General features: G+C 48.0%; 12 protein-coding genes across 12 annotated transcripts, besides 21 other annotated features; all 12 read right to left on the reverse strand.

Annotated features, from left to right (window-relative positions):
• Positions 1-16341: part of a sequence feature (areas merged during assembly that could not be assigned to a particular haplotype. This can correspond to areas where the two haplotypes were merged or to regions with more than two copies in the genome that were merged during assembly.) that runs on past the window's edge.
• On the reverse strand, positions 144-1643 carry Tc00.1047053508173.100 (monooxygenase, putative; the record flags this gene model as incomplete). Its single annotated transcript, XM_813175.1, has 1 exon — positions 144-1643. One exon carries the CDS (start codon positions 1641-1643, stop codon positions 144-146), a length of 1500 nt encoding a protein of 499 aa, XP_818268.1.
• Positions 2441-2512: a microsatellite.
• Positions 2712-4016, reverse strand: Tc00.1047053508173.110 (cysteine protease, putative; the record flags this gene model as incomplete). Its single annotated transcript, XM_813176.1, has 1 exon — positions 2712-4016. One exon carries the CDS (start codon positions 4014-4016, stop codon positions 2712-2714), a length of 1305 nt encoding a protein of 434 aa, XP_818269.1.
• Positions 4358-4388: a microsatellite.
• Tc00.1047053508173.120 (trans-sialidase, putative) lies at positions 4593-5735 on the reverse strand (the record flags this gene model as incomplete). The annotated part of the gene is made up of 1 exon (XM_813177.1): positions 4593-5735. One exon carries the CDS (start codon positions 5733-5735, stop codon positions 4593-4595), a length of 1143 nt encoding a protein of 380 aa, XP_818270.1.
• Positions 6603-7406, reverse strand: Tc00.1047053508173.129 (hypothetical protein, conserved; the record flags this gene model as incomplete). Its single annotated transcript, XM_813192.1, has 1 exon — positions 6603-7406. One exon carries the CDS (start codon positions 7404-7406, stop codon positions 6603-6605), a length of 804 nt encoding a protein of 267 aa, XP_818285.1.
• Positions 7574-7604: a microsatellite.
• Positions 7863-9488, reverse strand: Tc00.1047053508173.140 (uncharacterized protein; the record flags this gene model as incomplete). Its single annotated transcript, XM_813178.1, has 1 exon — positions 7863-9488. One exon carries the CDS (start codon positions 9486-9488, stop codon positions 7863-7865), a length of 1626 nt encoding a protein of 541 aa, XP_818271.1.
• Positions 9869-9903: a microsatellite.
• Positions 9958-10034: a sequence feature (A-rich).
• Positions 12001-12026: a sequence feature (AT_rich).
• Positions 12294-12314: a sequence feature (AT_rich).
• Positions 12333-12358: a microsatellite.
• Positions 13149-13181: a microsatellite.
• Positions 13255-13289: a sequence feature (AT_rich).
• Positions 13437-13465: a microsatellite.
• On the reverse strand, positions 13730-14155 carry Tc00.1047053508173.150 (protein disulfide isomerase, putative; the record flags this gene model as incomplete). Its single annotated transcript, XM_813179.1, has 1 exon — positions 13730-14155. The coding sequence occupies one exon, from the start codon at positions 14153-14155 to the stop codon at positions 13730-13732; it is 426 nt and encodes a 141-aa protein (XP_818272.1).
• Positions 14249-14331: a sequence feature (A-rich).
• On the reverse strand, positions 14853-15314 carry Tc00.1047053508173.160 (hypothetical protein, conserved; the record flags this gene model as incomplete). Its single annotated transcript, XM_813180.1, has 1 exon — positions 14853-15314. The coding sequence occupies one exon, from the start codon at positions 15312-15314 to the stop codon at positions 14853-14855; it is 462 nt and encodes a 153-aa protein (XP_818273.1).
• Positions 16342-16579: a sequence feature (areas merged during assembly that could not be assigned to a particular haplotype. This can correspond to areas where the two haplotypes were merged or to regions with more than two copies in the genome that were merged during assembly.).
• Positions 16507-16555: a repeat region.
• Positions 16580-26965: part of a sequence feature (areas merged during assembly that could not be assigned to a particular haplotype. This can correspond to areas where the two haplotypes were merged or to regions with more than two copies in the genome that were merged during assembly.) that runs on past the window's edge.
• On the reverse strand, positions 16617-17915 carry Tc00.1047053508173.170 (protein kinase, putative; the record flags this gene model as incomplete). The annotated part of the gene is made up of 1 exon (XM_813181.1): positions 16617-17915. One exon carries the CDS (start codon positions 17913-17915, stop codon positions 16617-16619), a length of 1299 nt encoding a protein of 432 aa, XP_818274.1.
• Tc00.1047053508173.180 (nuclear transport factor 2 protein(NFT2), putative) lies at positions 18619-19026 on the reverse strand (the record flags this gene model as incomplete). The annotated part of the gene is made up of 1 exon (XM_813182.1): positions 18619-19026. One exon carries the CDS (start codon positions 19024-19026, stop codon positions 18619-18621), a length of 408 nt encoding a protein of 135 aa, XP_818275.1.
• Positions 19667-19692: a microsatellite.
• On the reverse strand, positions 19707-22964 carry Tc00.1047053508173.200 (hypothetical protein, conserved; the record flags this gene model as incomplete). The annotated part of the gene is made up of 1 exon (XM_813183.1): positions 19707-22964. The coding sequence occupies one exon, from the start codon at positions 22962-22964 to the stop codon at positions 19707-19709; it is 3258 nt and encodes a 1085-aa protein (XP_818276.1).
• Positions 22517-22539: a microsatellite.
• Tc00.1047053508173.210 (hypothetical protein, conserved) lies at positions 23189-24562 on the reverse strand (the record flags this gene model as incomplete). The annotated part of the gene is made up of 1 exon (XM_813184.1): positions 23189-24562. The coding sequence occupies one exon, from the start codon at positions 24560-24562 to the stop codon at positions 23189-23191; it is 1374 nt and encodes a 457-aa protein (XP_818277.1).
• Positions 24735-24781: a microsatellite.
• Positions 24838-24871: a microsatellite.
• Positions 24876-24897: a microsatellite.
• Tc00.1047053508173.219 (hypothetical protein, conserved) lies at positions 24963-26888 on the reverse strand (the record flags this gene model as incomplete). The annotated part of the gene is made up of 1 exon (XM_813193.1): positions 24963-26888. The coding sequence occupies one exon, from the start codon at positions 26886-26888 to the stop codon at positions 24963-24965; it is 1926 nt and encodes a 641-aa protein (XP_818286.1).

Consider the following 26965-nt stretch of genomic DNA (forward strand, 5'->3'; position numbering starts at 1 on the left):
TCCACAAGAGCGCTATGCAAAACCAACATAACGGTATAAAAAACATAGATGTCTCATTTCCCCCTAAGCCTTGCTCACCTTTTTAATGGCCATAAAAAAAAAATTTTTGTAACAACAACAAGAAAGTATGCACTCCGTTCACGCTACAACAGAAGAAAACAGTCGCTGTGGCGACGGGCAAAAAGTCCCCCAGAAGAAAAATTGGTAATACACTGCTTCCCAAACGAAGACACCAAAGGAAGACCTTGTAAAACTTTCATGCCGGCACAAGATAAACTGGGTGCCGCGTTAAGAGCAGTGTAAATACCTTCCATTACTGTGATCATACTGCTGGTGTGAAGCATCATCTCCGAGGCAAACGGTTGTCCCACAGCACAAACACCACCTATGTCCTGTCCATATCGAATAGCCTTTTCCAGAACTTCTATCAACGCACAAACATCGTACAGGCCTAAATTAAGCCCCTGTCCAGCGAATGGGTGGATACCATGAGCAGCATCACCAAGAAGTAGACATCTCGGAGAATACGGACGAAGAACAAAGTTTAGTCGTAAAGGAAATGTTCCCTGCCCACGCACCTGCTTTCCATTCACAGTCCCCTCATGGACCCCAAGAATGCGAGGAATGTCCTTTGGAGCAAATGCATGGAGGCGCCCATTAAGTTCCGAGACAAGGTCAGATTGTGAAGCTGCCATCAACTCGCGAGCGCGAGCAGCCGTTGTGGAGAAGATTATGTTCGCCGAGTCCTCTGATAAGGGGAGCATGGCAATGACATCACCGTTCAAGAAAAAGTTCTGAAAGCAGCAAGAATTGCCATCATCCATGCGTTCCAAACGAACTGTGCAGACGTAAGCCGTTTGTGCGTAGTCGTGTTGAACAGCTCCCGTCGCCAACAATTCTCTCAAAGAGCTTCCACGTCCGTCACAGCCAAGCAAGAGAGAAAAATTAAGCAAATCTTCACCAGACGTACTGCGCAGCACCGCACCACCCAATGCGCCATCAACGACATCCTGTGGTGGAAGGCTGACAGAGGCCATCGTGGAGCCAAAAACAATTCGATCCTTGGCGACATTTGCGTCGTTGAGTTTTTGGTGATCCTCGATAACATTAATGAGCTCGGTATTGATCTCTGCGTTGTAGCTGACAAATCCAAGCGGTCGATTCAGGTCAGTAAACTCAAGGAGTGGCTCGGCTGTCGCCTCATTCCCACCAAGCAGGTAACTCATAAAATAACTCACAGGACGGTTTTGTTTGGGAAACAACGGAGAGTTGGTCTGCTCGTGTCGGAGAGCGATACGGTAATAGGGATGCTTTGTCTGCAGACGCCGCCAACAGCCCAGATTGTCCAGCAGCTTGCTTGAAACGGGTGTCAAACTCACTGTGCGTAGTGTGTGCATCACATTCTGCGCGTCATACTGAGGCCGAGGAACAGAATCCACAAGCAGTAACTGAGAGAGACGGGATGCGTAGACAGAATGCGCCGCCGTGGAATCTTCCCTACTGATCTCCGAGAGGAAACGAGACCGCAGCTGCTGCAGTGAGGCCAGCGACGCTGCTCCAACAATGCCCCCACCACAGACAACCACATTGAATAAATTCCGCGGTATTACGGGTGAAAGAGCGCGCAGGGATGGGTGAAACATGAATTATTTTCTTTCAATAAAGGGACTGCCAATGTACTTTGTGCTAACAACCAACAATGGGTAAACAGGAAATAATAAAAAATAAAAAAGGAGACAGGAGACAGGAGACAGGAGAAGGGAGAAAGACACCCTAATAGCCACACTCTAGAAAGAGAAGAGAAAGGGATGATGTACCCCTCTCTTTTCTCCTTGAAACTGGCATGCAACTCAAAAAAACTAAGTGAGAGTTGGTAAGAGTGGGTGTTCCCCTCCAGCATCTTTTTTTTTCCGCCGAAGTTCATCTTGGCGTTCAATTCTCCGTTTTCGTCTTTCATTTATATTGCATCTTTCGTTGTTGTTGTTTTTTCTTATATTTCGACCCCATTGGTGCCGTCATCTTCACACATCCTGCTGCCGGCATGTTCCCCACACCTTCCATGCAGCCCGTCACCATGACGGGGACGGCAGTCACTCGTACCGTGTTGCTTTGATTGACCTCGACAAGAGAAACCCAGAGACAAAAAAATATACATGTTAATAATAATGCAATCACCACGCATGCAGTAAAATAGAAAAACACACGCTAAAAAAGCATTCTTCTTGTTACACTGCTCGTGATCATCCCTTCCCGTGTGATTTCTGCTGCAAAAAGCGTCACCGGAAAAAAGTTTCGTGGAAAATTTGTCCTTCCCTCACAGTCTTTCCAAGAAGAGAGGAATGAAGTAAAGAAGAAAGGTAATAAGATTCGACAAATGCATTCTTTATTTCTTTCCGTCATTTTCCCCCCTTCGTTTTTTTCCCTCCTCTTTTTCAGGCAATCGTTGTTGTTAGCCGTCTTTTTTTTTTTTTTTTTTGTTGTTGTTGTTGTTTGGTCGTTGTCTTTTTTATTGCCAAATACATCCAATAGCCCGCACGCCACCCACCGAGTGGAGATGTGAAAGAGCGCCTCGGCCCCCCGGAAAGGGGGGCAGCAGCGGAGAGCGTAAAACACGCACACACACTTTACACATCCGCCCCGGGTTGGTGCAACGGCTCAATAATCCACACGCTGCTGTTGTTGCTGGCGGCCTTCTTCGGGAAACGCAGGGATCAATTAAGGGTCTCCGATTCTTCACGAAAAACCTCGTAAACTTTTGGGGTAGTCCCGCGGTACCTCGACAAAATCACCAAAAGAATCATTACAACGCAAAGGCCTCCAAATGCTGTCCCGGCAGCCCACAAGAACCTGCCCCGACCGGGCGGCTTCGTCACAACAGGATATGCCACGTCGTACAAGATACCGCACATGCCGCAAGCAACAATGGTGATGTTTGGGTCATCGGCACAACCACCGCCTGCCGTATTCCAAGCGTTGTTGAAGACACACAGTTCGTTGTGTTTTTTACGCAGGAGCCGAATAAAACCATTCTCGCCCCAACCTTCACCCCAGGAGTTGCGCACAACCCAGTAATCCTGATTTGTTTTGTTGTCCGTTCCGTAACCAACAAGTTGCACGGCGTGGCTTATGGTGATATTCTCGCCGTCCTTACCGCAGCCATCAAACACACCACCCGTGTAAAACATCCAATCACTGGCAGCAACACTTACAGCAAGAGGACCCTTTTGGACGAGAGCCTCTATTACAGCCTCGTAGTCGTTGTGTGGAAGCGAAGCGTAGCCGTAAACGTTTACCACACGCGGCATACTCCTATTCAATACACAACGCCCTGTTACGGAAGTCTCTCCACTCACATACGGATATTCCGCATCAAGTGTAATGCCGCCGGTATTCATAATGTATTCCCACGCCAACTGCGCCGTGCCGCCCCCACAGCCACCCGAACCGCCACATTTCCGCGTATTATTTACACAAGATGTAATTTGCTGTGTGCTTAGTGTCAGTAATTTTCCTGAGGAAATGGCGTACATGCTCTCAACTGATTCAGTCGCCGCATGTGCCCAGCATGAACCACAAGACCCTTGGTCCTTAACGGGGGTAAGGACAGGATTTTTGGCTTCTTGCCAATTCAGGGCCTCTGGAAAAGTCGCCTTCGTGCGCTTGTAGGGAGCCCTCTGCGGCGACTGGGTGGATTGGGGAGCAGCAACACGACCATTAAACTTTGCATTAAACTCCTCCTTTGTCATGTCACTAAATTTATTAATACCCAGTCGGTATGAGCGGCCCAAGGCGCCATTAAATGCTCGGACCTTCGCCAGGTTTTCTTTGAAGATGGCGGCCCGCTTGCGATGCTCCTCAGGGTCGGCATACCGCTTCCCAAAGTCAGCAATGTACTTCTCAAAGGTGTATTGGGCCAAATAATCCTCATCAGATGTGACAGTCATTGCTGAAACAGCCGTCGCTACGGCTGTAGTGGCCATCGCAACAAAAAAAAAGCAACAAATCAAGTTCCACATGCGGAATCTTATAATAATAAAAAAAACAACACAAGCGAAAGAACAAAAAAAAACTGAATGATAACTTTTTTTTCTTCCTCCTAAAAGAAAAAAAGAATGTTTTTAAGAAAAAAAGCCGTTTGTTTCAGCGTGCCCGGCATCCCCACAGATCGGCGGATATTTAGCCAACACTCTCACATTGCAGCGAACCAGTGCATTGGTAAATTTATATTCAAAAAAAAAAGAGAAGAAGAAGAATGCTTACTCCATGCACAAAGTGTGGATAACTTTGGGGCCTCAAAACCACCGGACTCCCCCCAGCGTCGATGACAGTAGTAGCAGGGTGAAACATCAAAACCTGTTTTTTTTGTTTGTTTGTTTGTTTCTTTGTTTTGATTTTCCTTTAGGCACGCGTTGCCTTCCAACACGGTATCGTTTAAAAAAAAAAAAATAACGAATAAGGTAGCAGAGCGCAAAAAAACAAAACACGCTCTCATCCGCTGAGCCGCACCTGGTCACACATTTTTCCCATGGACCACATACAGCTAACTTTAAAAAATTCCTACTCATCGCTCAAGAAAATAAGAAACGTACACTCTACTTATTATCCGCATTCGGCGGGGAAAAGGATCCACGGGTGTCCTGAGTATACAACGAAACTCCATACTCACGATCCTGTTGCTCCGCTGGAGGTGCCTCTTGATCGTAGTCGTATCCTGGCGGCAGCGGTTGACCATATGCGTATCCCTGTCTCGTTTGCTCCGCCAGATGTGCGTAAGGATTCGGTGCGGTATCACCAGGACCACCTGAAGTCAAGATTCCTTGAGATGCAGGGGCCAAATATAGTGGAGTTCCCAAAGACTTCTTATTTGGTCGCGTCCAGTAGCAAATTAGCGCTGTGCAGACACCAATTTCCAGCATCAAGAATAGGCACCCAAGAACAATCAGCACAATACCAACGGTGCGCGGATTCAAACCTAAATCATTGGTTCCCTTTGTTAAGCGCTGCAGGGCAATGTAAGGGTCCTTGCTGCTGTACAGGCGCACTTTAACGGTGCTCGGTATTCCAGGCTGGTAATCGTTGTCAAGATCGCCAAAAGCGTACCTGGCACTTCGGAGCTTGGTGTCCTCGACGTATTTTTCGTTGCCGATCTCACGAACAACAAGGTACAATTGCCTGAGGTAGAAAATCAGCCGACACTCTCCGCAAACTTCACCCACATTGCACGGAGTCGGTGTAAAAACAAATACGCCGCCCATACCAATACATTTAGCCTCAAAGTTTCTACATTCACGCTTACATTTTTCATCCTTGCCGTACTTGCATTCAGTCGAAAAACATCTGTAAAACAATTTTTTGACACTAATGAAGGGGGCCTTTCGCAGAAAAGGAAACACGGCGCTAACATTCACGAAAACTGGGAGCTCCGTTGGCGGCGCTTCAGAAACGGAAACAACAGCCTCCGCAAAGACAGAAGTGGCCCCATCCACACTTTTGACATTTAGCGACTCGCGTCTCAGAGTAATCGGCACATCGTTAATGGTCCCAGTCCAATCGTTCATGGGTTTAGGGTTAAATTCCTTCACGGCATCGCTGAAAGCTTTTCGAAGGTCCCGTTGACTGAAAAGTATGCTGCCTGTAATGATGAGCGCAGGGCTACCGATGAGGAGACAACAGGCACACGCCACAACACTCTTCAAAAAGTCCCCAACCGCATCGACGATGCCAAACAAACACATTGTGGGTGTTCTTCTAGCAGCAGGTGCTAACAAAAAAAAGAGAGAGAAAAGACAACATAAACAACGGAATATACACCCGAATAGGACCTGTCCCCCCTGTCACACATATAGGAAAACATATATATAATAAGAAATATGTATTACAGTTTGGCTCCATGCACCCAACATCTCCAAAATTGGGTTAGATTTCATGCAATAACCCCGTACGAATAAGCGAGCAAACAAAAAAAAAAAAAAAACATCTTCTAAGATGACCAGGAACATTGTGAACTGACAAGGTAGCATTCTTTAGTTTCCTGCAACCAAGCGGATTTCCCTCAAAGCCGATGTTACTACCGGCGGCACGGCAACGCGTGCCCCCCAGACCTCATGGTGTTGCAACTGTGCCCCAGTAATGCGCGGCCGTTCCGGGCGCTGGTCGAATGCCGTCAGCCCTGTGCCAACAGCCACGACCCCATAAAAAAAGCATTGCTGGCTCCTGGCTTTCCCCGACAATACGGGGCAATTGGCCCTGGCACACCACGCTGAGGCGGCCGGCATTGCTAGGGGAGCGCCAATGATACTCGTACAATGGTGGGCGGAACATAAAAAAAAAAAAAAACTCCACTCACTGCCTTCCATTGAAGTGTCTTTGAAAACAAAAATCAATTAACAAACAAGACAGCAGGGCCGATTAAAAAGACGCTCAATTTTCTTTCTTCAACCGATCTGGTCTTACTTTGTTTACACAGGTTTCTAACATCTCTCGTATGTTATTTCTTCCTTTCTCTTCATGCGTACTTTTTTTCTGGGAAACCTCCAAATTATCCTATAATCCTCAATATTTATCACCGGTTTTATCGAGCACTGCACTAAATATCATTTTATTCACCATGGCGATTGTATAGGTATAAAAACATTCATTGGCATTTTGCCGACCGTTGGGCGTGGAGTAAGAAGAACGCGCTGTCCCACAGTCAGCCTTTCACGGCACGCCGCATCACTCTGTGACTCCAATGGAGTCGCACGGCCGCCGTCGAGGCGTGAGAGCGAGTAGTACATGCACTCAATGTTGTTCGGAGGTTTGTTGTATGGTGGTGTCATCACGTTAACAAAGAGGGCGGGTTCCGTACTCTCATTCTCAATCTCGTGTAGGACACCACCCTCATGCGGCCCAAATGACGTCACCAGTGATGCGGGGCTGCTTGCGTTGGAGCGCGCCTCCGAAGTACCCGAGAAAACAACAATGGCCTCCCCGCCCCGACGATTACATAGTTGCGTGTCCACAGGCTCAAACCCCTGCGCCCAATCAAACGAAGTGATATGTATTCTTCCAAATAGAATTCGCTGCCACACGACCATTGTGCAGTGGTCGTGCAACGGCAGTACACCACCTGGAGGCACAACAAACCAGCAGAGAGCAATGTCATCAGTCTCATACAATGTGCTGCACCCCACTCTCCCGTCAAGCTTTCCCTTCCAACAATTGGGGCCACTTGAATGAAGAGCATCATGGAGTGAAAAGGCATGTTCACTGATTGCAGCGTTACAATCTGCCATGCATCGTTGTGCCGCCTCCTCTGAAACGTAGCTTTTGAGATCAAATAGAGTCAGTTGTGCGAGAGCCTTCGTAATGCTGGCAGAGCAGAACTGGCCGCCTTTGCGCTGTAAAACGGTCTTAAAATTCAACATCGGCCGCAAAATACTAAAGAGAGAAAGTCTCTTTAACCTCGATCCTTATCCACGGAAAAGAAGGTGTAGAATCCCAACTCCACTCACCGCCACAGCCGCCCCGTCCTCACTTAAAGCAGAAATCAAAATATATATGTATTTATATAGCGAGTGTTGGTAAAACCCTCAAAAAAAAAAAAAAAAAAAAAGGGAAAAAAAGGTGATTTGTTGTTACCATCGTCCTCTAAGTACAAGTACACTAGCAAAAGGCGCATTTCAATTGTCCCACAGACAAACAAAAAAGTAATGATTAAAAAGAATTATATTTCACTTTAATGATGGAAAGGCAATGAACTTTATATGCATATGTATATATGTTTACTGATCAGCCGGAAAATCCTGCGGACCCCTCTCCCCCCCATCAGTCACGGAACAACAACAGCAGAGAAAGAAAAGAAAAAAAAAAAAAACCGACAGCTACGAGAAAGGAGGCAAGGCAAAAAAAGATGTTGCCCTCTGCTTTGCCCTCAGCAAAAAAACATGCGTACGGGGTGAATAGGCACCACACTGCGATCCGCAATTCATTTGCTCAATTTTCACCTCGGCTATTCTTCGGCACTTTTTCTCATCCAGCTCAATCATATTCCTCTCTTTAAGCTCCAATGCCCTGACGCTCTCACGCTGCCAATAAAGTCTTTTCTGCACGTACACCACCGGGAGCAAGGGTTCTCGTCGCATCAACCGACGATTCGAAATAGAATTTCGTTGACGCTCATGTTTTTTAATTGCGTTTCTTACCTCTTCTGCACAAGATGGGGTAATCAAAGAACGCTCCGATCTCAATAAGTTGCTCCCTCGCCTAGCCGCAATAGGCGCCAAGGGACTCCCCTTACTCAGAATAGGTGCGGAGAGGGAGGATTTGGGGTCCGATGGTCTTCTTAACGACCAATAAGAATTCACTTTATAATCATTCATTTTATTCGGTAACGGGATACACCTAAGCGTTCGCCGCGCCAAATATTTTCTGGAAAAACTATTTGAAGGTTGAAGCAAGCATGTTGCCCCAACTTGTTCCGTTACTTCCGCCGAGTTGGCGTCCACCAATTTATTCACATTTAGCCCCACTCCCTCATTTATCATCACTTGATTCTCTACGTTATCTATTCCCTGGCGTTCCCGCCGTCTTTGCTGCAAATGTGGCAGTAATGAATTTTGCCCCAAAACAGCGTGCGTCACGGAATCCTTCACAAATATTCCTTCTGTGAGCTGAGGTAAGAGTACCTTGATAGCATCTGGCAGGTGAAGAACCGCAATGGACGTGGGCATCTCGCCTTCAACGGCTCGCAGGACCCGTTGCACTTCCATCCCCAATTCAGGTAACTCAAACATCGGCGCATGCCCGTCACAAGACGCAGACGGTAGACAAGCGGAAAAATGAATCCCCCATTCTTCCGACAACGCACCACAAACGGCAGGTTGAGTAAACACGATCGCTCTCGCCCCCCACGATGCCACCCGCATTTCCTCTCCCCCTTGAATCTCAACATCGCGGGGCACTCCAATGAGTTGGATGACAAGAGAATCCTCCTTCTGCACAGTATTACTTCGCTGCGGGCAATTCTGCATGGCTTTAAAAGTAAGATCTATCATATCGCCCACTGAGCTTACGCAGTGGAAGAAGGCATGTGACAAGACTGAAACCTCCTGCACCGCGTACCGACGCAAGCGTAAAGGCAAGCTTGTGGGTCCTGACATCTGATAAATCAAGTCCAGCCAATGATTTTCTTCACGTTCAACAAAGGAAACAAGAATTCTCAGGTGCGGTATCTGTTCCAGTGCCGCCTGACAAAAGCAAGCAAACATACCAACAACTGCGGCACTTCCGCCTGTTCTTGCCATAGGAACTAATTCATTCAGAAGGTGTAGAGAAAGATGCCTTATCCGGAGAGGAATTGCGGTCCATACCATGAGAAATTTCTGTAGACATGGAAAATGAAAATGGGCAACCCAATAAATTACACTTTTCACTCGATAATATTGACTTTTCTTGCTCCGCGTTAAAAAAGAGCAAACCAAGAAGAGAGCCGCTGTAATGCATTTCATTACGCAACCGCATGGGAGACTCCAAGGAATTGCCTGTTAGGGTCCCAGAATCTTTGTGCGAGAGCAGTACACACATTTTATGGCCCGCCAGAAAGAACGGAACCAATCCGTTGACTGCCCCATGCATGCTGAAAGGTGCAGCACTTGCGCTTCCGCCCAGTTTCGTAAGGCATTCCTGATTCCAGTGCTCTCCCTCGGGAAAGTCCGCATCGTGATTTGTATGGGTTTCAAATGAAAAGGGGAGTGGCCGGCTCATGCGATATTTGACTGTCAAACCCAATCCACAAGACCCGCACGACGTCGCAGGCAAAACCGCGACACTGAAGCCACACACGCTCCTTTCTGATCACACCATAAATATGCATAATATACATAATGGCAAAAAAAAAAAGATAAGAAAAAAAAAAAGCAAAAACAAGCAAACAGGAAGGAAATGCACATAAAAAAACATGAGACGTCGCAGCGAGACAAGGAAAACAACAAAAGGAAAAAAAAAAAAAGAAGAAATCTTCTTTTTCAAAGAGAAAAGAATAAACAAAAAAAAAATTGCAGCAAACAATCAACAAGGGAAGAAAGGAAAGAGTCATTCCTCCCTTCCGTCCTCAGTAAGGCAGCATGAGACACCGCGAGGCCAATCTTTGCTGTGTTTGTTTGTTAAGCCTTTTAAGCGCCATCTCCGATACAGACGGACGCAGTGATCGCATGGAACTGTCCGTTTCAAATTGCAAGCACCGGGCCGTACCATCGTTAACCTTCTCGGGAGTCGCAACACCACGAGGGCGTTTGCGTTTTGCGGTGCCGCCGGGAGATGTCGTGTGTGCCGCTGCAGCCGCCAACCTGTCTTCCTCTGCGTATATGGCAGACGGCAAAAGCTGCTCTTGACTGGCACGCCAGCACTCACGTGTGACACTATCTATGTCACACGCAAGCAATTCAACTGCGCTGCGCTCTGCCTGTGAAAGCAGTGAACTCGTGGCAGAACCATCAGGTGTCAACGGCACCACCTCAATTGCTGTGGGGCTGTTCCTCCCTATCGACTCCTGGCTACCCCACGCGCCTCCCTTGCAGGCTGAGGCAGGAGAAATATCGGACACGATCGATGGGGGCGTCGTTTTCTTCGGCAACGGGGAGCGGTATCCGCAGACACGACCTCCCGTTTTGGGACTTGGTACGAGAATTTCGTCGTCACGTGCATTTCGATTCTTCTCAGGGGTCTGCAAAGCCGCTGTGGCGCAGGCCTCGTTTTTATCGCTCTTGCTCCGTTTGCGTGGCGGGCAGGCAGTCTCTGCCACCCACACGGAAAGCGGCGCACCGCGGCAGAACTCGCCGTACGCACCGCCGAGGGAATTCAGCTCTCGTTTTCCCGCCTCCCGTTCACCCACCGAGCGAAATCTCTGCTGTTGAGCCAAAATCATCTCGGCTCGCTTGGCAACAGTGCGGTGTGGTGCCCCGTCCTCCACAACAGAATCATCACTGTCGCTATCGTATGCAATGATCTGTTCTCTTCCAGCGGGAGCCGTCGTCATTTTTTTGGTTTTTGGCGAATGGGTCCCCAATGAATGAGAATGGCAGACAAACAATAAATAAATAAATAAATCCGGAAATTGTTAATGGGCAATTTTTCTGTCGTCTATGAGTCGTATGTCGTCAATAAATAATTAAATGTATGGTCTTTTCTATTCCCCAGGCTAATGAAATGCAACCGTGCCCAATAGCACCGCAATAAGCCTGCGCTATGCTAAGGGGAAAAAAGAGTAAATACAATGTACATGCGCACAAATGTATAATAAATATGCAGGAGACTGTGTTTACAAACTTTCCCCTCTCCCCCTCCCTCCTCCACCCCACCGTGGCTCTCCACCTTGCAGACACCAATATATAGCAGCATTTAAAATGATATACCAAAAACACAAAAAAAAAAAAGGGAAGACAACAACACATAACGGTTTCTTGCACGGGTTCAAATGACCATCCGCCATATTTTCCCACTCCAGAAACGCACCCAAAGAGCCACAGTCCAAGAGGCGCACTATTTTTTCCTTTCCAATCTACTTCCTCTCTCTCTGCGTCTCTTGCGCAGTAGGCAAAAGAGCCAATAAGTATGCACATCACTCCCTCGCAGCACACAACAACATGTACACAAAAAAGCCAAACAAGCGCACCCATGCATGTATTTGCACACAAAATGCGCATAAGTTCACAAATGTCGCCTCCGTCTCCGTATGCAGAAGCACCATGGGGGGGCACTCATAAGAAAAACGCACAAGGCCGATGGGCAAAAAAAAAAGCGAAAACCCGCGGAGTCAAAAAACACACACAAAAAAAAAGGCAAAACCACCCCAAAGAATGGTGCCTAAAACGCATTCCTTCTTTTCCCTCTTCTCCTCTTGCATTAGTTTATTCACATTGGAGCTGATCCCTTGCAAGCGCCTCAACAAAACCAACTACTCCCCACAACACACGCTCGCAGGCTGCCGACGACTAAATCATCCGGCAGAAAAAAACACAAAACATATATATATTAAATATTTAAAAAATGGCCTATGGGCCTTCATTCATACCACACACACACACAAATCAAAACAAGTACAGAGGCACGAGAAAAGATTATATATGCATACTATACCACTTTTATGTTACATGTATAGTATGCGTAATGGAAAAGAAAAAGTAATTCATCAAATAAAAAAAAACCACAAAATAAAAATTTTTGTGCTTAATTTCAGATAATAAAAGAGAAAGAAACAAAAACGCGGACCAAAAGTTTTTTCATCAAAAAAAAAAAAGTACTTCATTCATCCCGTCAATTAAAAAAATAAATTAAAACCTTCTTTTTTCTCCGTTTATATATATATATATATATATATATAGGGCCAAAGGTAAAATTGGAAGAAGTCCAGGCTACACACACAACATGGCCAGAGATATGCCAGCGCCGTGATTCCCCTTCCTGCCGCGTCCCTCAACAGCCTCAGAGCGTTGAAATATCAACTAACCCCTCCCGAACTAATTGGAGGCAGCCTGCCAGGAGAGCGTCCTCTTCTGGCTGAAGCCGAGGCTGGTGACATGTTTTTTTGCGCCAGAAACGTCTTATCAATATGCGGAAGCATTAATTTCTCGCGATGCCTCTTCCTTCCATGGCTCCTTAACTCCCCCGCTGCGGTTGGGCACGATGGCTTCAGCGCCACATCGGGGTTACAATTCCCAGCGCCCCCGCGGAGTGCATATGCCGCATCGCTTCTCAAATTGGCATGAGTTATTGGAAAAGATGACTTTCGCCGTACACAGAAAGGTGCATCGTGGTCAATAGCATGCCGCTTCATTGCACACAGTTCCGCTTCTCTAAACTCCTGTTTCTCCACGCGTGCTCGCACGTGTTCCTCAATGCAGGTGGTGCTGCGGTACGTGGATCGGGATCGACGTGAAGAGTTTTCTTCACGATGCACATCCACATCGTTATCATCATCATCAAAGATGCATGCCGTTAAGACGCGTTTGCGTCGCAGTTGTACCGGAATCAAAACAACACCGGGGAGGTCATCCTCCATTTCTTCAAACATCACTTGCATGAAGACAGGTGCACAATTATTTTTTTTTTTCTTTTTTATCCCCCTCGGACAATATGTAAAGATATTCTGTGGATGTACACCTCCTGAGAGGAAAAAAAAAAAAAAAAAAAAAAGACACAAAAAATATATATATCATTCAGCATTCATCTCCCCAGTCTCACAAATAAACAGCGTGAGAGCTTCCAAATAAGAGTGAGAAAAATAAAAATAAAATTAATTTTAAAAAATAATACTTTGCTTTTGCTTTTTCCGCCAATGCCCCCTTTACCCTCGGAGATGTCCTCCCCATTTTGTGATATTCCGCAATGGCAACGGTTCATCAATTTCTGTGATTGTTTACGTCGGCGTTCGGCACCTCCTCTATGATCATTATTATTACTGCGTGTGTGTGTGTGTGTGTGTGTGTGTTGGCTTCTTTTGGAGAGGATTATCCCCTCATCCTCCCACTGCGGCCACCGTGTCGACCCGCACATGGTGCTCTGCGCCCACAAAGATGCAAGACACGGCTGGCAAACAAACAAGCACACACACAAAAAGGGCATAAACTCCAAAATAAACAAACAGAAACAACATCTGACGCGCGCACATTAGACCCCTCCTTTCTTCTCGCTGCCTCTGAAATCCATCCTTTGATCCAATTGTTTCGTTGTATTGCGCCACGTTTCACCCATGCTACATAAATCTCGTGACAAAACTCTTCAACGCCGTCACTTCGCGCGGGCCTTGGTAAAGTGCGCCTTCCTTGTTTCCCTTTGTGAAGAGCCGCAGCGTCGGGAAGCCGCGCACGCCGTATTGAACTCCGATTTCGGAGTGTAAAGATGCGTCAATGTGCGCAATGACAACATTCGGCATTTCTTTCATTTCGCCTGCCAACTCGTCCCATTTGGGCAGAAGGCGAAGGCAGTGAACGCACCACTCGGCATAAAAGACGACAAACACGTGCTTCGATGGATCATTCACAACACTGTGAAATGTTTTCGCGTCAAGCTCCCTGGAGCGTTCTAATTTTACAGCGTGGGCCATGGCGGGCAGGGCGAAAAGAGTCACCACCGCGGCGGCCAAAAGAAGCAGCCGCAAGACGTTCCTTTTCCACCGCATTGAAATGACTCCCCCTTCCGTCTTCGTGTGAGTAAAATCCCCTCGTCCCCGCTTGACAGCGCGTGGAAGATGTCGACGGAGACAACAGAGATTAGAAGAAAAAAAAAAAAAAAGCACGGAAAAAAAGAAGACCGAGCAGTCAAAAAAAAAAAAAGAATAAAAAATCAAAATGAAAATCGCGTTACATGAGTACATCCAAATAAGACCCTCTCGGAGACCCTTTGCATTTCTTCTATTCCTCAAAGCCATTAATTTTCCCTAACCCCTGTTGTTGTTGGTGCATGGGCATTCAGCGCTCCCTCGTTGGACCTCGCGTTCCTCACCCCTATTCTTCCTTTCATCCCCCTCTGCCTCCGCCTTTCATTGCGTGCCTTACAAGTCAGATAACAAAGAACATGTTAGTTTTAAGGCGCAGCAAAAAATTATATTTTTGTTTGTTTGTTTGTATGCCTCTTTGCCAACCCTCTGAATGCACCACCACGCACTTATCGAGACAATCAAACCCGCCGCGAAGTAAATATGCACAGATTTAATCAAAACAAAAATGGAAAAAACAAAATAAAATAAAGGCATGTAAATAACAAATAAGACAAAAGAAATAATAATAACCACAAATTGCAGATATAAATATACACATTATTACTGCGGGCCATATTTAGACGCGCATGCTTACATGAGCGGCGGAGTAGATCCAAACTCATGTGTTCTGAAAAACAAAACTGTCAACAAGACTGAGATATCGTTGGCCGCTGTACTCAAACGGCTCCTGCTTGTCAATCCGTGTGTAGTACCGCATCGTGGGAAAGCCGCTCACTCGCATGCGTTCAATCACATCCGGGTACTTTTCACCGTCAATTCTCGCAGCCACAAATGTCAAGTAGTTGCGTTTCTGTGACTGACTCATGGAAAGGTCGTCCCAGAGCCTCATTGCCGCCACGCTGTGCCGCGACCACGGCACGTAGTACAGCACAAAGACGTCCTTCTCCGGATCCATCACGATGCTGTCAAATGTCTCATCTGTCAGCTCCACCACACGGCTGGGACGCTCCCCGTCATTTGCCACATTTGACGCATACGCCACACCCGCAAAAAAATGCACGTGAAAATACGACAAATACACAAGAAGAAAAACAACGACAAGAGGAACTGTCAGACGCATTTAAACTTTTTTTCTTGTTTACTTGTCTGTGTTTATGCGTGTATCTTCGGAGACTGTAGCCTTTAAAAAGGACTCTGCAGCAAAGAGGGCATTGTAGATGAGAGAGTGATCCGCACGGTCAGAGGTGTACACAGCCCGAGAGGAATAACGTCAAAGACACAAAAGAGGAAAACAAAAAAAGGCCCAAAAGAATAAAAATTTTACTGCGACAAACAAACAAAAAAAAAAAACAATCGTCATCATCGTCGTGTTGTCACGCTCTCGGCCCTGTGGACACGGCACATTCTCCCTCTCTCGCACTCCCACCATCACCAACAGCACCAACATACATGTGCATTATTCATATCCGTTTCCATCCCTCCCCACCGCTTCCAAATTCCCTCCGTGCCACCTCCCGTCAACCGTGACTCCTCCACGCATCCTCCCTCCCACAACAGTACCTTCCTCCCCCCTCCCCGCCCCTTATTTTTTATTCTTCCATTGAGGGTGCTTGGCGCCTCTTGCCCTCCGCTGCTCGTCTCTCCGTCTAACATGGAGGAAGACGACAAAGACGCAGCAAACCACACAAAAGCAAAAAAAAAAAAAAAACCGTCAAGAGTAACACGAGGTGAACTCCAAAAATACGCTGGCGACACCAACAGCAGGACCGCCCCATTTGAATGAGGGCATGCCCTCAGCCCCTTTTCTCCCTCTCCCACACCCATTGCACACACACCCTCTAGAGCATCCCAAATATCATCACCGGCCAACAAAAAGTGATTTCAAAGAAGCTGTGAGTGCAAAACAAGAAAAGAAAGGTAAATATACATATATATTCCCCACACTTGTTGTAAAACCAAACAAAAACTCAATATAACGCTTACAACAACAACAAAAAAAGAAAAAGAAAACATGGGTGCGGGAGGAAGACTCCATCTAAGGAAGGAAGAAAAGGTCCGATGCACATAAAAACTAACAAAAAAGAGATCCACTGCGGATTCAACCGGGGCAACAAAATTGTGGGGAAAGAAAGAAACTAAAAAAAAAAAACCGCTATATAGGAAAAAATGTCGCATACACACCGGTTTTGTCGCTGATTCCACCCCTTTCCTCAAAAAAAAAAAAAAAACACTAACGCCGTCCAGTTCATTTTTTTTTTTTTTCTCACGCAGCCATTTTATGGTTTCTACTTTTCAACTACACGCACACACACAAAGAGAGAGAGAGAGAGAAAAAAAAAAAAAAAGAGAAAAAACGAGAAAACCCCTGATAAAGAAAACTCACAAAGCCGGAAACAGACGTAGCACGTGTGTTATTATGCACTCATCGTGAAGGAATGAACTTGTAATCCGCAAACATGACGCCGTGTGGGTCATATTCCTTCACAATGTTGCGCTCCTCACCCCGTTGCACTTTGTCCCCGTCGTCAATCTCGGGGAAGTACTTTGTGTCAAGCAAATTGGTCAGCGCCGGTACAAAAGCGGCTTTCGTCTCACGCAAACGTTCCCAGTCGATGCCATAAAAAAAGGCGTGTTTCTTGATGCCGCTAAAGTCAAGGCGATCTTTGGGGTCGCACATCAGGCGCTGCATAAAATCCACCGCGTCTTCAGGCACGTCACAGTTGTCAGGGTAAAGGAGATACTCTCGCCAGTGTGTGATCTTGTAGCAGGTGGAGTTCGGGTTTGGTGAAAAGAAGGGCGGGATACCGTACAACATCTCGTACATAATGACACCAACAGACCACCAGTCGCACGCTATACCATAGCGCTGACGCAGCAAGATCTCCGGCGCAATGTAGCCGGGACTACCCACAATAGACTCAAACATGCGTCGATCGCGGAAATGCACTACACCATGTCTCTCGGCTGGTGACGCGGTGTCTGGCTTCCCTGCCATTTCACTGAGTGTTGTGCTTTCCGGCAAGGCACTTTCTTCGAGATCTAGAAGCTCCTCACCCGCCTTCGCAAACCGCTTGGATAGACCAAAATCCGTAAGTTTGATGTGTCCACTGGCGCTCAACAATATGTTGTCTGGTTTAATGTCACGGTGTACAAAACACATTTCGTGAACACTTGCGACAGCAGCGGAAAGTTCCGCAATGTAGAACCGCGTGCTCTCCAAGTCAAACTTTTGTTTTAAACAAAGCCATGAGATCATGTCGCCTCCCGGCATGTATTCCATCACCATGTAGAGATAAGTCTCATCCTGGAAGCTAAGGTGCAAACGCACCACCCATTCATTCTTCGCAGCTGCCTCCGCCATGACGTCCTTCTCTGACCTCACATGAACCGTCTGCTTTTTGCGAACCATATCTGTCTTCCGCATCCGCTTAAGGGCATACAGCTGCTTTTCTTCATCATCCTTACGGTGGCAAACGTACACCTCACCAAAGGCGCCCCTGCCAATGAGTTTCAAGAGAACAAAATCCTCCGCACACGGCTCCCGTTGTCGCGGGCCAACCGGGCGTGCACTACCACCACTACGCGTCTCCCGCAACATACCACGGTAGTGATTCTCAAGAAAAGCCTTGCTGGCCGACGCCTTCTGATGGGAGACTTCTGAAATTGGGCTAGCCTCCGTGTACGCGGCGCCTTTCAGCACCTTCTGTGCCTCTTTCTTCATGCTTTCCTTTTGAATAAAAAAGAGAATAAAATGTCCTCAACAGGCACTTTCACCCTTCCCAAATACTAATGGATGTGTACTTGCGTTTCCCCTTTGCTCCTCCTGCTATTGTTGTTTGTACCGGATGCGAGCTTATGTGCGTCCGTACGTGTTTGAGTCACACGTTTCTAATCTTTCTTCTATCCTCTCAGTTCTTTTTGTTGTTGTTTGACGGTTGCGGTTTGTCTCCTTTTTGTTATCTTTTTCTTCACCGCTTCTCTCTATTATTCCCTTTGTTATTATCTCTTTGGACAATCACTGCTTCTGGGGTTTCCTCCAGAGCAACGCAGACGGAAAGAAAGAGAAAGAAGCCAAAAAAAAAAAAAAAAATTGTATGCAGAGGAGAGGCTGTAAAAAAAAAAAAATGGACAGCCAAGGGTGCCAAGGATCACTCAACCTGGAAGTGGCACCTCTCATCCTCTTTTTACCGGCTGACTTTCATTTTTTTTGTTCTTGCTCTTCGGCCCCCTTTTTTATCGCCTTCTTATTTTATTTTTGTTGTCGTTGGAGAGAAGGAACATTGTAGTTTTTTCGTTCTTAAACTCGTTTCTAGCCCACTCCACTCTGCCGCGGAGTCGCCATGCATGGGCCCCCTCCACCGCTTCATAAGGACAGTGGACGAGAGGGAGCGGAAAACGTGGTTTTTGGACTGCAGTCACGTGGCTCATTCCTTCTCACTGAGCCAGCGGTAGTAGTCGTTGATGATGTAGTAACGCCCATCCACCTTGCGAATAACAAGACGCTGAAAAAACTCCCGCCTGTGCTCATTGTCGTACGTTACAACGCCGTGCACCGTCATGAGAAATGAGTCCGCGTGTTCATTTCCGGGTAGTGGCTGGGCGTCTACACAGTCTATCTTGTGGTTGGTCCTCGGCAGGCCACTGAGGTACGCCGTGATGGAGGCAGCATCCGGCAGCGAGTGGCCGTTCCATTCGCACAGCAGCGGCGTCCCAGGGGCGTACAGGTTAACGATATCCATCCTCTTGTTCGGGTCGTCCAGCAACTGATAAAACTGCTGCCGAAACTCCAGTGCCTTTTTCGACACCTCCGTGCAGTCCGAGTATTCCGTCATGATGGATTCTTAAAGCAGCCCCTGGCAACGTTAATCGCCTGTGCTCTTTTCTTTTCTGCGCTCTTCTTTTCGTGTGGTGTCAGCGCCACGCCTATTCCCCTTCCCCTTCCCACCCCCAGCACTCGTGCTCGTCTGATCGCTTCCTTGACCCTCGTCACCACCAGAAGAAGCAACAACAACAAAGAAAAAAAAAAAAGATAAATGTTCCAGCGACGCAAAAATCGATCACAACACACGCTGAGACCCAAAGCCACACACACACAAAAAAAAAAAAGGGAAAGAAGTTGGGGAAAATGGAAATTGCACGTGGACCACACAAGAAGAACGAGGTCACTCCTTCGCCAATTTTGTTGGCGGCTGGCGAAAACTCTTCCGGTCTCACCTCACAAAAGTCAGCAAGGAAGCGCATGAGAAGAAACCCTCGGGCGCACAGAGCAAGAAAGTAATGACGCAAAGTTGCCCCTAACCCCTCCAAGTCCACGCCTTCAATGTTTCCACCTCCCCCATGCGCAGCTGCCATTCCACACATCCACTCCTTCGTGTTTACCACAACAATAAACACCTACGCATAAATGTGCACGTCCCACTTATCATTTCTTTTCATGCGGATCCTGTTGAGAAGGGGAAAGTAAAGTTTTCCGTGAGTGTGTGTGTGTGTGTGTGTGTACTTTTTACGGGGTCTATGTCAGCTGCTGGAGCAGCGCGCCGGATAAAATGTCCCGGCAAACGCGCCGCATCGGCATATTAGACAACACCTGCCACTTCCCTTCTTGAAACTGGCGCTGCCTCAATTTTTTTGTGAGAGTCGTTAAATTATTGTCCCAAGAATGCCGCTGGTCTGCCGACGGCGTCACCATAAAGCGAGCGATGCAAGCATAAACGCACAACTTCTCCGCCAATGTAATGCCGATGGAATCCTCCTCTTCCGACTCCTCGAGAAAACATCCACAAGCCTCCATCCGCTGCACATGCTGCTCCACGACAGCAGCAAGATCGGCTTCTGTTGCTGTCGTGCACTCCATCATCGCTTCGCACTGCGCACGCAGCCGAGCAAGGAGGAAGCCCGGCTCCAGAAGCGAGGGAAGAGAGCGTATGGAGCCCAGTGTTTCCAGAACATCGTTCCATCGACCGCATGTAAGCAAAACAAACACCCGCATCAAATACGCATGCGCTTGAACTAAAGTTAAGCCAATATGTTTCGCACTGCCCAAGACTTTGTCAAGCGCATGGAGGGCACTGCAGTAATTTCCACGCTGAAAGCACATCATTGCAGCTATAAGGTCGGCGTAAAGTACGCCCATAACAAAATGGCTCCCCGCACTTACGCGACGAAGCTTCTCAGCAATATCAGGCAATGTAGAAGAGTAGCCAAGATAGCGTGCAAGCTGTGCACGTTCAAAGTGCATATGTTGCCACAGCAACAAGTGGTCAGGCGGCCAGTACTGCAGGTCACTTTTTTTAACCTTTTCTGTTCCATTTGTCATTATTTTTGTCCCCATCGCCGCCGTTTTGACGGCGGCAGCAGAAATATCCTCCTCCATTGCCTCAGCTGCGTTGGATGTAAATGCGGCTTCTCCATCCATCATGCTGCCGTCCATGCAGCAACGACTATGGAATAACATGCTGTCAGCAATTCGGGTCAGTTCTTGGTACGCTGACTTCATGTACCCATGATTCCGAAGCCAAATGGCAAACAAAAAGCGGTAGGTAGACATAAAGAAGAAATCCCCTCGGAGAACATCAACGCCATCTTCGCCATAGTGTAATTCCACAGCCATAAGAAAGTCATGCAATATATTAAACGGTCCCGATCCGGGCGAGGCGTCTGCGGCACCAACCTGTGTGGCCAACGCACGATGAGCTATTTGTCGCACAAGCTCACGCAGCAGAAGGGATGAGGGTTGATAGGAAAAAATAGAGGACGTCGTGGATGCCTCTTCGTCAATCTGAGTTAGAAGTTGACCAAGGGAAGCTGTGTTGACAGCTCTCAACGAAGAACGCACACCGTAGTGCCCCGCGATAATCGTCATAGTTTCTCGCCCTACGCCTGTGATCATCTCCGTGACAACCGTTGAAGAGGGGTCAAGAAACGTCTCCATCTCAGAAAGCCAAAGTGCAAATCGCACCGTTTGGGCAACGCTCTGAACCACGACGGAGTGGCCACCACGGACGGCTTCAGTATCTGCATGACTATTAGTATTAGTATTATTATTATTCTCGTGGCCGCCACCCAATACAGCCTGACCATCGGATGTTGCTTCACTAAAAGCGGGCCTCCCCGCTACAATACCAGCAATAATAACAGACCGCAAGTACGTGTCAACCGTCCCTGGACAAATAAGCATTAACATGGCCGCTCCCATGTAGCCCAAACAACCGGCATGAAATCGAGGTGCACTGTTATTTGTTTCGCCTCCATTATCACCTTCTCTATGAGATGCCGCATCTGCTAATTGAAGCAAAATAGCGATGTCTCCCGCAGCAGCAGGCGTGTCTTGACAGGCAAAATGAACAAGGAAACTGCTGTAATGTGCCATTGTGAGAAATTCATCCGAGCGCCATTGGTGTCCGACAAGTACGGCTGTTTGTGCACAGTGAAGAGCCGCCTCTAAAGAGTGTACAGAGAGATAAAATTGGGCGTAGAGAAGCACTCCGCTTGTGATTCTCAAAAGAATGAATTGATGTGAAAGTTGCGTGTCTGACGCTCCGCCGCCCGCCGCCGAATCACTCATCATATATTCCAGCACGTTCTGATCGGCAAACCGAACCCCACATCCGCTTTGAATAAGCATCTCCATTAAATTTCTATCGTTCGGTAAAGTGCCCTCACAAATACGTCGCAGTGCCATATACATGCTGGCAATGTTCAACTTCTGCTTCCCCTCCAATTCCGGATGAGGGGCTCTTGAAGAAGGACCATGCGTCGATAAGTTTGGCTTTTGCGGTAGCCGCGTGGGTTGACTCAAGAATGGCATTGTCCCTGGCAACACTACAGACGTCAAAAGAGATTCAAAATCGACAAGCCATTGTCCCACAACCCGTGCTACATGCATCTGCCATCCAAAGGACGCACAGCTCCAGCTGACATCCATCCACACCGCAAAGGACCGTGTGAGGCTCCTCGCCACATGTTCCGCAGTGAATTCATTCTTCAGAGTGAGCATGGCTGACAACGTTGAAAGGATCACCGCGGCCCTTTCCTTGACGCTTCTGTCGCCCCACAACGTCAGCGGTGCACGAGTAGGATAAGAGACATCTCCCGTGATGAGTGAAATAACGCAACGGAGAAAATCCTCCCGAATATCACGTCCAGCAACATCTCTGCAAAGATCCAGCAGCTCCTCAAAACAGGTGAAGGCGGCGTTACTGTCACCGCCACCCCTCGCATTACCCTCCGCAAGGACCAATGATTCAGTTTGCAAAAGTAGCCCAGTCGCCGAACTTGATTCTTCTGCAAAGCCAAACACTGTCGGCAGAGAAGACCGTTCCCGCTGCTGCTGCTGCTGCTGCTGCCAGTTATAAGACTCATTTTCAACGGGTCCCCGGCACAACGCATTGAACGCAAGAGAAAAGTTCGTCTCGCCACCATTCCGCATGTCACTCGCTACGGCCACGGTCTCTGCCTCGTTGCCATGGCCCGCCATGCGTTCGTGCATAAACGCCACACGATGAAAGTACCACATGGCAAATTTTTCGGCCGCTTCTGGATCGGACGCAACAAGCAACGGCCAAAGGGAGACCATGGCTTTTCCGCAAAGATACAGCGCGACATCCGTGAGCCGCGGCACGCCCTCCGCATTGGGGACACTAAGCGACGGTCCCCTTAAGCTCATACTTGTAGCCATCAAAAATCCTTCAAGCCCCTTTTTTGCCGCCGCCTCTTCTCTCACGCCTTCGGTTCGCTCCCCTGTGCTTCTCTGCCCTTCCCTCAAGAGCATGAATGCGGCGCAGACACCCACACATCAAAAAAATAAAATAAAAGAGAAAAGATTTTTTTTGTTTCAAACACAGACACGCACCACAAGAATAATCGCAGTTCCAATCTCAAACAAAGAAAAGGAAAAAGAAGGCCATCAAACAAGTCTCCATGGAAACATTTGAATCGCAACAACATCTCCCTCTTACCATCGCACTCGAACAGCCTTGAAATCGCAGCTTCACGTTAGTTCATGAGGTCGGTATCACGCTGATAGAGCTGATTCCGAACAGTATCAAAAGTGTCCCGACCACGTCGCTTCAAGCGAAGTTTCTTCATTGACATACGTGGAATTGTCTTTGAAGCGCCACGCTGCTCATTTGCCAACGCCACTTCCTTTGCAAACTGCGAGCGGTTCCAAAGACATTTAGGGCACGCCGTAACACCACGCTTTAGCAGACAACGCAATCGCACAGAAAGACGGTAAGGTGACATACATATCCGGCACACAAACGTCACCACGGTGTCGTCATGGATGGTCATCTTCAACAACTTTGCGCTAGACACGGTTCGCGCCACCTCTCGCAATACGTCTGGTCGTTGGATAGCAAGAAGGTTCAGCGGGGTCGCCACGGCACCACTGCACTGAGGACAGCGATGATAGCGGAGAAAACGATCCGCGATGGAGGCTGTGAACTCATGGGCACACCAACGGCACCTCCACTGAAGTAATCGGTTGCTTTGCAACGAAATAGCCGCCGGGTCCTCGTGCGACTGCAGCAGTGCCTCGGCGAGTAGCACCGCGTCGTCCTGTAAGAAACGCTTTACCCCAATGGAACACTTCTCACCGCTCTGCTGCGGCAATGACAATGATGATGATGAAGTGCTTGCATCAGAATGGGAAGAGCTACACACGCCACAGCCCTCGCATAAGGGACACAGTGGCAGCGTTGCTCTTCCATGACGCAAATCTTCATTTTCCTTATGATGTTGCTGTTGTTGCTGCTCGTACCGATGTACACGGGAGTCAACAGACTCTTTCCATGACTTCTGGCAATGGGGACAAACCCACCACACCACAGTGCTACACGGCAACGGCACATCTGTCACAGACTCAAAAAAAACGCGGTTATGAATGACAGCGTTGCGAAGGTCGTCCCATTGCGCCGCAAGAAGAGGGTGCACCTCAGCAAGCCGTCGTACACGAGGGGGTAACAAACGTGGCCTTGCATTCTCTTCGGAGTTTACGCCGAAAACGCACTTGGGGCAAGCGTAAAATGAGGAGACCTGAGGGTCCATTCGATCCACTGGACGAGCAGACCACTGGCACCCGCATGCACCGCACTGCCATGAGACCACATGCACCCATGAAGGCAGGACCTTTATGACGGCTTCGGTAGAAGATGCAGCGGCACCCGATGAAAGCTGAATCATGTGCCTCAAGTTCCGGGCATTCTCCTCACAGGAAAACTCCTGCTGCAAATTCGGTGGCAAAGCTTCAAGAGAGAACTTCACTTTCGGGACGCAACGGCCCATCAATGAGAGTGTCGCCGTGCAGAACGTCCTAACGGCAACACCCATCGTCACCATTTCGCAAAAGTGATGGCAGCAGCGTGTCATGCCACTCACAAAACTCGTTGCGGTGCTCCTCCTGTGAATCACAGGAATGAACAAAATTCACCGCCGTGGAATTGGGGAGATGAGCACAGCAGAGACGGATACAAATACACACACACGGGGGGGGGAAAGAGAGAGAGAGAAGCTGCTGCTGCTGCCCCTTCCTTCACCCTTCAAAAAAAAAAAATTCCCAAAAAAAAAAAAAAAGCAAAAAAAAAGAAATTAAAGTGAAAGAGCGTTTAATAAACAAACACAGAAGGCAAAAAAATTGATATTACTAATAATATCAATAATAATAATAATAATAATAATTGGCAAAAAAAAAAAAAAAAAAAAAAGATTCTTCCTCACAAAAAAGGGACCTAAATGTCTTTTTAACTATCCTGTCTGACGGCCACGCGGGTCATTTGCGGCGGCTCTTTGACTTTTTTGTAGATTCACGCGGCGAAGACAAACTACGTTTTTCTCGAAGCATTGCGGTGGTCGGGCTTGGTGGCAAGACAGAGACACCAACGGGGCATCTCACAGTTGACGTCGTCAGACGACGCTGCTGTAAAACTGCACAAAAGAGATCGTTGGGAACTATAAAAATACACAACGGTTCTTGGGGGCAGGAATAGGCCTGGCCCCACATTGAGCTCGTCACATTCACTTGTGGCATCACTGCAACTGTGGCACAACTCGCATCCTTCGTGAGAGCGCCACCGGAAGCAAGAATGACGTATTTGAGATCGTTATCAGGCGGGTCTTGTGGTTCAGCCTCTGGATGTACCCAAAATAGCTGGCCAGCAAAAAGTGCCTGACGCTGGCAAGCAGGTACTTGTATAAGCTCCTGTAAGGAGAAGGCGTTAACAGTTTCTATACTTCGCCGTGTGCGTCGTTCCGAATACGGGAATGATGCGAAATCCATCAATCGTGTTGCCGTTGACGTTGTCGTCTCTGAGGATATCTTCAATGGCAATGCAAGAACGGCATCAAGCCACGCTCGGTCCACGATGTGCTCCACAAATGGCAAAGCCGTCAATAGTTTCACACTACGCATCAGTGGTCCATCGATTACAAGAACCCTCGCACGGCCAAACTCCGACCTGGGGGGATTCATTACAATGCCCAAACGACGGAGTTTTGTCTCCTTTGCGGATGTGAGACGCAGCCCGGTAGTCACAATCCTTAATTTGCCATTTGATTCCAACTCCGCGCCACCACAAGGAGGTTGGATGAATGGCTCAACATCGCTCTTGAAGCTCACTTGTTTCCTGCACTTTGCTCGACTCCTGCTTTTGGCCACAGCAACAGGCTTCTTTGGCGGTCGCCGCGACTGAGACGGCACGCGCCTTGCCACTCGTATAATAGGGGAAAACGTCCACTGCACTTCCGCATCAAACTTTTCTACAGGTTTGGTGGCGCCATGGTGGCCGGTTGGAATCTCCTCTGATGCATCGGAGGGGATGCCATCTGCTTGAATGCGCAGCCGATAATGATCCCCCAACATGAGCTCCACGGAGCCAACACCGTTTTTAACGGAAAATGTGTAACGATGTGATGGTAACAATCTTACCGCGTGGTAGAATGTCCCATTGGATGAGGAACAATCGACAACATCGAAGGAGTTCCAGCTGTAAATGGGACCGCTTGGTGCCGTGGCGTTATGGTCTTGAGCGAGTGGGTTCGTCATCAGGCGGAAATGCAGCCGCACCTCGCAGTGCACACGGGACACCGAGCAGCGTGACTGAGGCACATTTAAACCCCCGACTGCCGCAGGAATATCGCTGCGTCCAACTTGATACACGCAAGTAAGCCTTGCCGACGGTGGGGGTGCAGCGGCAGAGCCCCACCAGACTTCATCTTTAGCAGGAATCAAAAACTGCCGCACCCCTCTCGACCTCTCCGCACATTCGCACATCTCCCAGTACGTGCACAGTTGCGGAAACCCAACCGTTTCAAATTCTGTTAACTCTCTTTCTGTTCCTTCTGGGCGCAGTGGTGTTGTGCTAGGCACAAGACAAACCTCAAGAAATGAGGCCGATGCTCGAGGGTGTTTGTTCAAGGCATTCGACACAGAACGCGGTGGTTGACTTCCACCGCAGTGTGGCACTTCCGCATCGGACGCAGCGCCATCTTTGGCGCCACAGAGAGCATCGGCTGTGTCGTCATAATCATCTGAGAGAAGCGCCGTATGCGTTGAGCACGTCTCTACGTCGCTGCCTTCGTCGCATGCCAAAATTGTCGCCCTGTCATCGTCATCATAATCCACGGTATTTTCTTTGTTCTCCGCCACCCCACAGTTCGGGAGGGAAGCCACAAAAGAAGTGAATGTCGCCTGCATCATGGTAACTCAAAAGTACGCTTTTCTTTTTGCTTACAAAAACGGTAGATGGATAAAGCCAAAAAATAATAATAATAAAA

The sequence above is a fragment of the Trypanosoma cruzi genome, genomic scaffold (assembly GCF_000209065.1).
Source record: "Trypanosoma cruzi strain CL Brener 1047053516707 genomic scaffold, whole genome shotgun sequence".
Classification (NCBI taxonomy): domain Eukaryota; phylum Euglenozoa; class Kinetoplastea; order Trypanosomatida; family Trypanosomatidae; genus Trypanosoma; species Trypanosoma cruzi.